At 46.0% G+C, this 12,500-nt stretch overlaps 1 protein-coding gene across 2 annotated transcripts in view; it reads right to left on the reverse strand.

The window, feature by feature from the left end:
• The window catches only part of LOC112255898 (sodium/calcium exchanger 1), a 192,737-nt gene that overhangs the window by 48,814 nt on the left and 131,423 nt on the right, over positions 1-12,500 (reverse strand). The window contains exon 3 of one of the 2 annotated variants that reach the window (XM_024428746.2): positions 9,018-9,121. In XM_024428746.2, the coding sequence (XP_024284514.1) occupies positions 9,018-9,121 (104 nt within the window). Of the gene's footprint in view, positions 1-9,017; positions 9,122-9,561; positions 9,669-12,500 lie in introns of both variants that reach the window. The other variant, XM_024428738.2, reaches the window with a different exon arrangement.

A 12,500-nucleotide genomic window follows, 5' to 3' on the forward strand; every position in this document is an offset into this window, starting at 1 on the left:
ATGCTTTCAAAATGTGTGAAATTAACCGGTGCAGCTCAACATAGCCTATTACTGACTGAGTGGGCTGAAAACACTACAAAACGGTGTCCAAGGCCAAATCACGCCAGCTGAACAGCATGTAATCCTTAATTACCATGAGAGTGTGGTGTTAACTGTGTCTAATGAGCGACTTAATGAACTCAATTAAAGAAGATGTGAGTCTCAGGTGTAATTACTACAGCCGCAGTAACCTTGTTATCCATCCCCTTCCTCAGAGTGGCAGCTACCGCACCATACCACCGCAGAATACATCTGACTGACACTGGAGGGAAGGAGGCCTGGAACGCTGTGTTTTTCTATATCACTGTGGCTCTCAATCATCCATTCAACATGATGAGAGATATGTTTGGTTAAGCCTCCTGTGTATTTCTCTCTCTCTCCCTGTTTAAAATTCTGCCCTCTTCCTATCTTTGTTTCTCTCCCTCTGTGTGTTTCTCTCTCTGTGTTTCTCTCCCTCTGTGTGTTTCTCTCCCTCTGTGTTTCTCTCTCTCTGTGTGTTTCTCTCCAACTGTGTGTTTCTCTCCCTCTGTGTGTTTCTCTCCAACTGTGTGTTTCTCTCCCTCTGTGTGTTTCTCTCCCCTCTGTGTGTTTCTCTCCCTCTGTGTGTTTCTCTCCCTCTGTGTGTTTCTCTCCCTCTGTGTGTTTCTCTCCTCTGTGTTTTCTGTGTGTTTTTCTCCCTCTGTGTGTGTTTTCTCCCTCTGTGTGTTTTTCCCTCTCTCTCCTCTGTGTTTTCTCTCCCTCTCTGTGTTTCTCTCTCTGTGTTTCTCTCCATCTGTGTGTTTCTCTGTGTGTTTCTCTCCCTCTGTGTGTTTCTCTCCCTCTGTGTTTCTCTCCCTCTGTGTTTTCTCTCCCTGTGTGTTTCTGTGTGTTTCTCTCCTCTCTGTGTGTTTTTTCTCTCTCCTCTGTGTGTTTTTCCCTCTGTGTGTTTCTCTTCCTCTGTGTGTTTCTCTCCCTCTGTTTTTCTCTCCCTCTGTGTGTTTCTCTCCCACTGTGTGTTTCTCTCCCTCTGTGTTTTCTCTCCCACTGTGTGTTTCTCTCTGTGTGTTTCTCTCCTCTGTGTGTTTCTCTCCCTCTGTGTGTTTCTCTGTGTGTTTCTCTCCCTCTGTGTGTTTTTCTCTCCTCTGTGTGTTTCTCTCTGGGTGTTTCTCTCTGTGTGTTTTTCTCTCTGTGTGTTTTTCTCTCTGTGTTTCTCTCCCACTGTGTTTCTCTCTCTCTCTGTTTTTCTCCCACTGTGTGTTTCTCTCCCTCTGTTTTTCTCTCCCTCTGTGTGTTTCTCTCCTCTGTGTGTTTCTCTCCCTCTGTGTGTTTTTCTCCCTTGTGTGTTTTCCTCTGTGTTTCTCTCCATCTGTTGTTTCTCTCCCTCTGTGTGTTTCTCTCCCTCTGTGTGTTTCTCTCCCACTGTGTGTTTCTCTCCCTCTGTGTGTTTCTCTCCCACTGTGTGTTTCTCTCCCTCTGTGTGTTTCTCTCCTCTGTGTGTTTCTGTGTGTTTCTCTCCCTCTGTGTTTCTCTCCCTCTGTGTGTTTTTTCTCTGTGTGTTTCCCCCTCTGTGTGTTTCTCTCCCACTGTGTGTTTCTCTCCCTCTGTGTGTTTCTCTCCTCTGTGTGTTTCTGTGTGTTTCTCTCCCTCTGTGTGTTTCTCTCCCTCTGTGTGTTTCTCTCCCTCTGTGTGTTTCTCTCCCTCTGTGTGTTTCTCTCCCTCTGTGTGTTTCTCTCCCTCTGTGTGTTTCTCTCCCTCTGTGTGTTTCTCTCCCTCTGTGTGTTTCTCTCCCTCTGTGTGTTTCTCTGTTGTGTTGGTCTCAGTGTGTGTTCATTGTGTTTCCATCGAAGCTTCTCTAACGTCTGTGGTTGAGTGGAGTTGAAATGTGCACATTCGCCTTTTTGGAGAAAAGCCATTCTCTCTCTTCTTTTTCTTCGGGAAGAAGAATGCAGAAGGCTTAATGTGAGCTGACGGCTGTGGGCCATCGTGAGGTTGCCATGCTTTGATAATCTGGTTTCAGAGGAGAACAGAGAACATCTAAACAGAGTGAGGGAAAGATGAGCGTGGCTAGAGAGGGGTGTAACAAGAACCTCTACCAGTCCAGTCCAATCCATCCCCCACATCTGTCTTTAGATGAGCTAGGGAGTGTGTGTGTGTGTGTGTGTGTGTGTGTGTGTGCAATTTGTTTAGCTTTTTAAAGTAGAGCTTTTCCACAAGAGTAAAGCACAGCCCACCCTGTCATCCAGAGTCAGACTGTATCCACTGAGGCCTATCTGACTGCTGTGATGAGGCCTAGTGAAAACAATGGAACTCTATCCTACTTCAAAGGGCACTAACAGTTAAGAGGCAGTCTAAACAGCATCTTGAGCATGTGGACGATTTGAAGCTTTAAAGCTGAATAGTATCTGTATTATATTAAAAATAATTGACTACAAATGTGCATGTTGTAGAGTTTAAAAATTATATTAATAATCCAGTACTGATACTCTCCCAAACTATGGAGGACAGAGTATCATTACTATCCTGTGGAGAGCCAATTGCGTTCTAATGTACTTTTTTCAGAGAGGGTTTGTACAGTAGCTCACTCCAGAAATACTGTAGCAGGTGTGAAATTGCTGAAAAGATGTTTTGCAGGGGCAAAATAATTATTACACTAGGTTGTTTCAGTATTTCATTCTTAAAATCCTTTTCTGCAGTCAAATGACCAAATCACCCTATATTGGCCTCATGGGTGGAATGTTATTCATATTTTTCATCATTTTATAATTAAGAAAATAAAATAAAAATGTACAGTGCCTTTGGAAAGTGTTCAGACCCCTTGACTTTTTCCACATACAGCCTCAAATGGATTTTTAAAGAAAATCCTCAGCAATCTAGACACAATACCCCATAATGACAACGTGAAAACAGGATTTTAAACTTTTGCAAATGTATATAAAAAAAACTAACTTATTTACATAAGTATTCAGACCCTTTGCTATGAGACTAGAAATTGAGGATCAGGTGCGTCCTGTTTCCATTGATCATCCTTGAGATGATTCTACAACTTGATTTAGAGTCCATCTGTGGTAAATTCAATTGAATAGACATGATTTGGAAAGGCACATACATGTCTATATAATGTCCCACAGTTGACTGTGCATGTCAGAGCAAAAACCAAGCCATACGGTCGAAGGAATTGTCCGTAGAGCTCCGAGACAGGATTGTGTCGAGTCACAGATCTAGGGAAGGGTACCGAAAAATGTCTGCAGCATTGAAGGTCCCCAAGAACACAGTGGCCTCCATCATTTTTAAATGGATGATGTTTGGAACCACCAAGACTCATCCTAGTGCTTGCCGCCTGGCCAAAGTGAGCAATCGGTGAAGAAAGGCCTTGATCAGGGAGGTGACCAAGAACCTGATGGTCACGCTGACAGTTCACTCTAGAGTCACTCTAGAGTTCCTCTGTGGAGATGGGAGAATCTTCCAGAAGGACAACCATCTCTGCAGCACTCCACCAATCAGGTCTTTATGGTAGAGTGCCCAGATGGAAGCCACTCCTCAGTAAAAGGCACATGATAGCCCGCTTGGAGTTTGCCAAAAGGCACCTAAAGACTCTCAGACCATGAGAAACAAGATTCTCTGGTCTGATGAAACCAAGATAGAACTCTTTGGTCTGCTAATGCTAAGCGTGACGTCTGGAGGAAACCTGGCATCATCCCTACGGTGAAGCATGGTGATGGCAGCATCATGCTGTGGGATGTTTTTCAGCGGCAGGGACTGGAAGACTAGTCAGGATCGAGGCAAAGATGAACGGAGCAAAGTACAGAGAGAACCTTGATGAACACCTGCTCCAGAGTGATCAGGACCTCAGACTGGGGTTAAAGTTCACCTTACAACCGGACAACCGTCCCCAAGACAACGCAGGAGTGGCTTCGGGACAAGTCTCTGAATGTCCTTGAGGGGTCCAGCCAGATCCCAGGTCTCTGGAGAGACCTGAAAATAGGTGTGCAGCAACGCTCCCTGTCCAACCTGACAGAGCTTGAGAGGTTCTGCAGAGAAGAATGGGAGAAACTCCCCAAATACAGGTGTGCCAAGCTTGTAGCGTCATACACAAGAACACTTGATGTTGTAAACGCTGCCAAAGGTGCTTCAACAAAGTACAGAGTACAAGGGTCTGAATACTTATGTAAATGTGGTATTTCCGTGTTTTTTAAAACGTTTTTGTTTTGTCATTACTGGATATTTGGTGTAAAAGTCAAGGGGTCTGAATACTTTCCGAAGCCACTGTTAATAAAGTGTAATATTGGGATGCAAGCTCAAACTCTATATCTGACATATTACAGGTGTCTTCTTTTTGTAAGCACATAACCATGTGTGTGAGGTGTATACTTTTGTTTCAAAGTCAATTTGTTTAAGACTACCAAGAAACACTGTGTGAGCCTGGTTTAGCACGCAGTAAAATGTTTTAATAATGGCTATTGCTGCAGAGACGAGGTGAATTTTAGTACAGTACATTAGTAATGCTAGTAATCGCTCTTAATGGCTACAGTTCTTTTGGAGGGATGAGTGCACTAGTTCCATCCCTGTCTCTCTAATGTGCCGGCTATAATTAGTCTACTACTTTCACCAACATATTATATCCCATACACAGGGTAAATGCACATTACATTTACATTACCCATTTCAAAAACATAGTTTAGTTTTAGTGTAATTAATGAAGCCACACATTTTCAGTCTCATCAGCTCAGTACAGACGACACATACCAGTGCATCGTGCGGCTCTTATAGAAACCAGATTCACCGTCGTCTTTTTATAGAGACCTGCCGCTAGGGGAAGACCATTATGCTATTCAAGTCATTAGCCACAAGCCCTCCAGGCACTAGTTTCAGACCACTGCTTTAAGACACACAAACATATTCACAACAAAGACACTCAGGAAACAAACACAAGGCACTTACATGCAATTGAGAACAGAGGAGAAAAATAAATAAGAGCGGGGGAGAGACAGAGAGGACAGGGGGCTGAAACATGCAGATGATGAAGGCGGGGATCCAGACGACACAGAGACCCCAGTCACATGCAGTTCTGCCACACCAGGCCAGGCTGCTGTCGGCATGGATCACTCACTCCGACATGAACAGAGGCATGCTGGGAGCGATGCTGGGAGCGATGCTGGGAGCGATGCTGGGAGCGATGCTGGGAGCGATGCTGGGAGCGATGCTGGGAGCGATGCTGGGAGCGATGCTGGGAGCGATGCTGGGAGCGATGCTGGGGCCTGGGGGTTCTTTGGAAGGCCACACTGTCTGTCTGTTTGCCTGCTTGTCTGTCTGGGCCTTAATGCCTGACTATTGTGCGGCAAGTATAAAAGGTAAATCATGTTTCTGTTTGAGTGAACGTAAGTTACTTTTCATGAAAACATTGTTTTACACCTAACATCAGTTATTTTTGGAATTGATTGCACATATTTGAAGTATTACTGTACCAAGCTCTAAGTATATCAAATGAAGCGCTGCCAAATTTCTGTCTATAAAAGAAACCCCAATCTCCGTAATGCACAAGGATTGAGAGAGCTAATTGCGAACAAACACTTTGCCAGCCTTCAATCTTGTTTTGGTTGTGTTTCCCTCTAAGGCAATCAGAGTTCCACATTAATTAGTGGCTGTGTTTGTCAGGGGAAGCGGAGGTACTCCAGGGACTGCAGCTGTTTGCCTTTCCACGTCCGCATGGAGCCTTTGCTGTGTCAGTGGGCCTTAAAACAGTGTCTCTCCTCAGTCTCCCTACACGAGTGGAGGCTAGTGATTCTATCGGAGCTAGCTGTGTTAACGATGTTGGCGGGGCTCTGATAAAATAGGAGGCACTAATTAGTCTTTGCTTGTTGGGCTGTCAGTAAGTCATTGCCCATTCTTTCTGATCACTCCCTCCAGAGGCCTGCTGGGGATTCATGGACTACATCTGTGGCTGTGTGAGTGGAGATAGACACACGCATGCACATACGCCACAGTGGAGGCTGGTGGGATGAGTGAAAGGAGGATGGGCTCATTGTAATGGCTGGAATGGAATAAATTGATCGGTATCAAACACGTCACACAAATGGAAACCACATGTTTGACTCCGATCCATGAATTTCATTCCAGCCATTTAAACAAGCCCATCCTTCTATAGCTCCACCCACCAGCTCCACTGACACACACACACACACACACACACACACACACACACACACACAACAGTTTGTTTTTGCTGTGTTCTCATTCCAGGGGAGCATAACTCAAACATGTTGATCCTGCAGTGCTCAGCTGGCCTGAACCGAGCAGTTCAGCGGTAGTTACAGTCTGCTCACATCAAATAGCACCATCCATAACCGCGCTTGTTAAAGATAACGCTATAATAGAATAATTAGTCCACAGAATGTATGGCCATTGCTGTGGTCTGTCAGAGCCCTCCCCCTCGGACACATAATGGCCGCCCAGAGACACAGTCTCCTGTCTTCGGGCCGATATCCCTCACACTGCTGTGCAGTTAGCCAACTATAACAGGACGTGGGAGGGAAACCAGGGGACAATAATCACCACATAAGAGAAGAGACTGGGAGGGAAACCAGGGGACAATAATCACCACATAAGAGAAGAGACTGGGAGGGAAACCAGGGGACAATAATCACCACATAAGAGAAGAGACTGGGAGGGAAACCAGGGGACAATAATCACCACATAAGAGAGGAGACTGGGAGGGAAACCAGGGGACAATAATCACCACATAAGAGAGGAGACTGGGAGGGAAACCAGGGGACAATAATCACCACATAAGAGAGGAGACTGGGAGGGAAACCAGGGGACAATAATCACCACATAAGAGAGGAGACTGGGAGGGAAACCAGGGGACAATAATCACCACATAAGAGAGGAGACTGGGAGGGAAACCAGGGGACAATAATCACCACATAAGAGAGGAGACTGGGAGGGAAACCAGGGGACAATAATCACCACATAAGAGAGGAGACTGGGAGGGAAACCAGGGGACAACGATCAACACATAAGAGAGGAGACTGGGTAAGGGGAAACTAGGGGACAATAATCCCCACATAAGAGAGGAGACTGGGTAGGGGAAACCAGGGGACAATAATCACCACATAAGAGAGGAGACTGGGTAGGGAAACCAGGGGACAATAATCACCACATAAGAGAGGAGACTGGAAGGGAAACCAGGGGACAATAATCACCACATAAGAGAGGAGACTGGGAGGGAAACCAGGGGACAATAATCACCACATAAGAGAGGAGACTGGGTAGAGAAACCAGGGGACAATAATCACCACATAAGAGAGGAGACTGGGAGGGAAACCAGGGGACAATAATCACCACATAAGAGAGGAGACTGGGGGAAACCGGGGACAATAATCACCACATAAGAGAGGAGACTGGGAGGGAAACCAGGGGACAATAATCACCACATAAGAGAGGAGACTGGGAGGGAAACCAGGGGACAATAATCACCACATAAGAGAGGAGACTGGGTAAGGAAACCAGGGGACAATAATCACCACATAAGAGAGGAGACTGGGTAAGGAAACCAGGGGACAATAATCACCACATAAGAGAGGAGACTGGGTAGGGAAACCAGGGGACAATAATCACCACATAAGAGAGGAGACTGGGAGGGAAACCAGGGGACAATAATCACCACATAAGAGAGGAGACTGGGTAGGGAAACCAGGGGACAATAATCACCACATAAGAGAGGAGACTGGGAGGGAAACCAGGGGACAATAATCACGACATAAGAGAGGAGACTGGGTAGGGAAACCAGGGGACAATAATCACCACATAAGAGAGGAGACTGGGAGGGAAACCAGGGGACAATAATCACCACATAAGAGAGGAGACTGGGTAAGGAAACCAGGGGACAATAATCACCACATAAGAGAGGAGACTGGGTAGGGAAACTGGTGGACTTAATCAGAAGGACAAAAGAGACATCAGGGGGACCAGTAGGTTGGTCATAAAACTCTGAGCAACCACCAGCGTCTGCAACGGCACTAAAACACACAGCAAACAGACTAGCATCACTGCTTATGGCAGCATCTGTGTACTAATAGGTTGAATCCTATTCCTCCTGTTGTAAAATTAAGGCTTTTAAAGCTTCACGCCAGAGACAGGGCAGATTGAATTGCACACCTGTAATCGTATTTGCTCTGTACTGATCTGGCATCTCTAGTCTGGTTGTGACTTTGATGTTCTTTGATGACTTGTCAAGTTGTTCTGGTTCTGGTTGTCCCGTAATAATGTTTAATTTAACCTAACCTCTTTGATCAGCATACAGTATCATAAATCTTTATCATTAACATGGCGCTATTAATAAATAGATCAGGAGTGATAATAACAGGCACATTTTCCATAAGCGATGAAGAAACAGTTAGGGGTGGAAAATTCATTAGAGTTTCAGAGTTGAGATTAAAACTAAGAAGGTTATGAGGTACTAACTGTGGTACAGGATAAACACAGTGGGACAGACACACACTCTTGGCCAGGAGTGGTGGGTGGTATAAACAATCTAATCTGTGCAATTATCTCCACTGTTTATTTCTGTCACTGCTGCTGATGCACATAAGATAATGCAACCTTGTGGGAAGGATATCCTGTAAGCTTATGTACTGACGTGACATCATTAGAATGCCACATTTCCGTCGGGCACATTTTGGACACCCATTCCAGCGCCCATACAGTGCAAGTCCACTAATGCACTAACGCAGGGTTGGACGCGCATTGTCTTTGTGGGTAGGAATTCTTAAGGTCAGCGGACACAGGTAGTTGAGCAAAGTGAGAATCGCAGATAGCCAGGCGGGAGAGAGAGAGGTGAGGAAAGGTGTGAGTACACTGAGTCAAATAGAGACTTTGGAGGAGGAGATTAGAACAGTAAAGCGAAAGGAGAAAGTAACAAAGTAAAGGAGGAGAGGATAAAAGAGAAGAGGAGACAAGTGAGTTCCAACTCCATTGTGTTTAGTTGGTCAGCTCTCTCACACCTGTCCAGCCTCTCGTTCTCCAGTAGGGCGTCTGCAGCTCTAGGGTGAAGTAGCTGTGCTTATCATACTCCTCACGGTCAAGTATTTTAATGGCTATGGTCTTCCTGCAGGGACACAAGACAACAAGGCAGCGGGGTTGGAACCATGCATGTTAAACACACACACACACACTCACACACACACACACACACACACACACACACACTTGACCAGTCGTGGCAATGAGAGGTGGTGGTGACACAAGGTGGGCCACTGAACGTTCATTTCCGCCGAGGGCACACTGAGTGGCAGATGAGCACGCTGCGTGCTGTCATTGTATTTGTGTGTGTGTGTGTGTAATTTGAAGTCCTACTCTTTCCTGTGGTGATATGAATGCTCTCTACCTACAGTAGCATCCTCCTAGCCCTCTTGGTGCCTCCTGCTGGTGTGAATGTTCAGTGCAGGGCAATGCAGCGCCGTGCAGTGGACGTCAGGCCCAGGGTCAGAGGTCAGGGTAGGAGATTCTGACCCCCCCACCTGTAACCCCCAGGACTATCTCCCCCACCTTTACTGTCATTGGTCTCCATCAGGCGAGGTTCTCCCATCTCCACGTAGAAGGTCTTGTTTTTCTCGTACTCCTCGTCATCAATGATTCTGACCTTTATACATTTGCTAAAGGAAGAGAATAAGAGAAGAAGAGAGAAGGAAGAGACAGTGAGGAAATGACAGGTTGGAGTATAAAAGGAGGAAACAGAGAGACAGAACAGAACACAGACAGGCAGCAGGCAGCAGGCAACAGGCAGCAGGCAGCAGGCAACAGGCAACAGGCAGCAGGAAGCAGGTAGAGACAAACCACAATGAGTTCTGAAAGACAGCATGTGGAGAAGAGGATGGGTAGAAATCTGAGATGATTTTGAATATAGGTTTTGACCAATGATGGAAAAATCTCACTCCATCACAAACACATATCACGCTCAAACCAAGCAATCACATTCTGAAACCACTTCATCACTCTGCCAAATCTCTTATTACACTTGATGATGATAGCAACTATTTGGATTTCCGGCACATACACATCCTTTGAAGTGGTTCGTCAGGTATTGACTATTCATAAGTAGATCTGAGTGTGTTTAAGGTCCAGCCCAGAGTGGGGTCTGACAAACTGATCCTAGAACTGCTAAGCTGGCACTCTGACTGGCCCAATGCATAATGACTCCTCATCACCCACGGCAACACTTTTCTTCCCACCTTTATTTAACCAGGTAGGCCAGTTGAGAACAAGTTCTCATTTACAACTGCGACCTGGCCAAGATAAAGCAAAGCAGTTTGACAAAAACAACAACACAGAGTTACACATGGGATAAACAAACATACAGTCAATAACACAATATAAAAATATATATACAGTGTTTGCAAATGTAGCAAGATTAGGGAGGTAAGGCAATAAATAGGCCATAGAGGTGAAATAATTACAATTTGGCATTAACACTGGAGTGATAGATGTGCAGATGATGATGTGCAAGTAGGTATACTGGGGTACAAAAGAGCAAAAATAAATAACAATATGGGGATGAGGTAGTTGGGTGGGCTATTTACAGATGGGCTGTGCACAGGTGGAGTGATCGGTAAGCTGCTCTAATAGCTGATGCTTAAAGTTAGTGAGGGAGATATAAGTCTCCAGCTTCAGTGATTTTTGCAATTCGTTCCAGTCATTGGCAACAGAGAACTGGAGGGAAAGGCGGCCAAAGGGGGTGTTGGCTTTGGGGATACTGTATGCAAAACACTTCCCCTCAAAAGAGTTCACACTGTATATCGTTCCATAGATATGCTAACACCACGACCACACCACTCACAGGCCCATACTGTAACTTAAGTCAGGACAAGAGCAAATACCATTCATTTATCTGCAAAAACACAGAACCATACATTACAGTTGCATTATCTATTTGATTGGTGCAACTGCACCCATAGTCACCCTGTCTTTCAAAGAGACCTTGCAGTGTATGTTTTGTTAACATCCAAAATCCCGATCATAGGGATAGTTGTCTCCCTTCAACTCCCTGTATTGTTGCCTGTGTAGGCTGGGTGTGAACCGACCGTAAGACTCTGTGTTGTTTACTGTGAGAAAAACAGCCCTGTTGTGCTGGTCTGACCCCGTAGCGTTGCACTCACCTCTTTTAATGCAGCATATTCTCTAAATGTAAAATAGTCCTTATTATTCATTTGGTGTGTGAGTGTGTGTGCCTCTGGGTCTTTGTGTGCGAGTTTGTGTGTGTGTGTACATGTACATGTGTGTCCTGTGTGAGCATATTAATTTTGAGGCTGAAATGCTGAATGTAAAACCACTTGTAATTGTATCTGTTCCCCCCCTCTCTCTGCCTCCTTCCCTCACTCTCTCTCTGTCTCCTTCCCTCACTTTTCTCTCTCTCTGTCTCTTTCCCCCTCTCTCTGCCTCCTTCCTCCTTCTGCCTCCTTCCCTCACTCTCTCTCTGTCTCCTTCCTCTCTCTTTCTCTCTCTGTCTCCTTCCCTCACTTATTCTCTCTCTCTGCTCTTTCCCCCCTTCTGCCTCCTTCCCTCACTCTCTCTCTGTCTCCTTCCCTCACTCTCTCTCTCTCATTCCCTCTCCTTCCTGCCTCCTTCCCTCACTCTCTCTCTGTCTCCTTCCCTCACTCTCTCTCTGTCTCCTTCCCTCACTCTCTCTCTGTCTCCTTCCCCCTCTCTCTCTCCTTCCCTCACTCTCTCTCTGTCTCCTTCCCCCTCTCTCTCTTCTCCCCCCTCTCTCTCTCTGTCTCCTTCCCCACTTTCTCTCTCTCTGCCTCCCCCTTCCCTCACTTCCCTCACTCTCTCTCTGTCTCCTTCCCTCACTCTCTCTCTCTCTGTCTCCTTCCCTCACTCTCTCTCTGTCTCATTCCCTCACTCTCTCTCTGCCTCCTTCCCTCACTCTCTCTCTGTCTCCTTCCTTCTCTCTCTCTGTCTCCTTCCCTCACTCTCTCTCTGTCTCCTTCCCTCACTCTCTCTCTGTCTCCTCCCCCCCCCTTCTCTCTCTGTCTCCTTCCCTCACTCTCTCTCTCTCTCTCCATGATAATAATGATGCCCATGGAGGGATGTTACGTTCTGATGAATTGGAAACAGTGAAACAGTGAACCAGTGTGTTCTGATAAATCATTCCGAAAATATATCACTGCCACTTGAGCTGCCCATCTTCATCAAACTCCCTCTCTGACCCCCTCCTCTCAATATGCAATGGCAGTCAACTAATCCCCTTTCTGCTGCCTAAAATCACTCACTCTGTTCCCCTCTGCAAGGCCCTAAATTCTACAAAACCCCTCCTTGCTAGACATTTCCTCCAACATCCAGGCATCCAGATAACCCAGCTCACCTCTATCCCATTTGTAGCAGCACTAAGTGACCCCTCTCTCACCTCAAACATCTAACTACTTCCTCTCCTTAACAATACCCACAGAACACACCACTGCCAACTCTTGTAACGGGAGACAACAGAG

The sequence above is a fragment of the Oncorhynchus tshawytscha genome, linkage group LG01 (assembly GCF_018296145.1).
Source record: "Oncorhynchus tshawytscha isolate Ot180627B linkage group LG01, Otsh_v2.0, whole genome shotgun sequence".
NCBI classification, from domain to species: domain Eukaryota; kingdom Metazoa; phylum Chordata; class Actinopteri; order Salmoniformes; family Salmonidae; genus Oncorhynchus; species Oncorhynchus tshawytscha.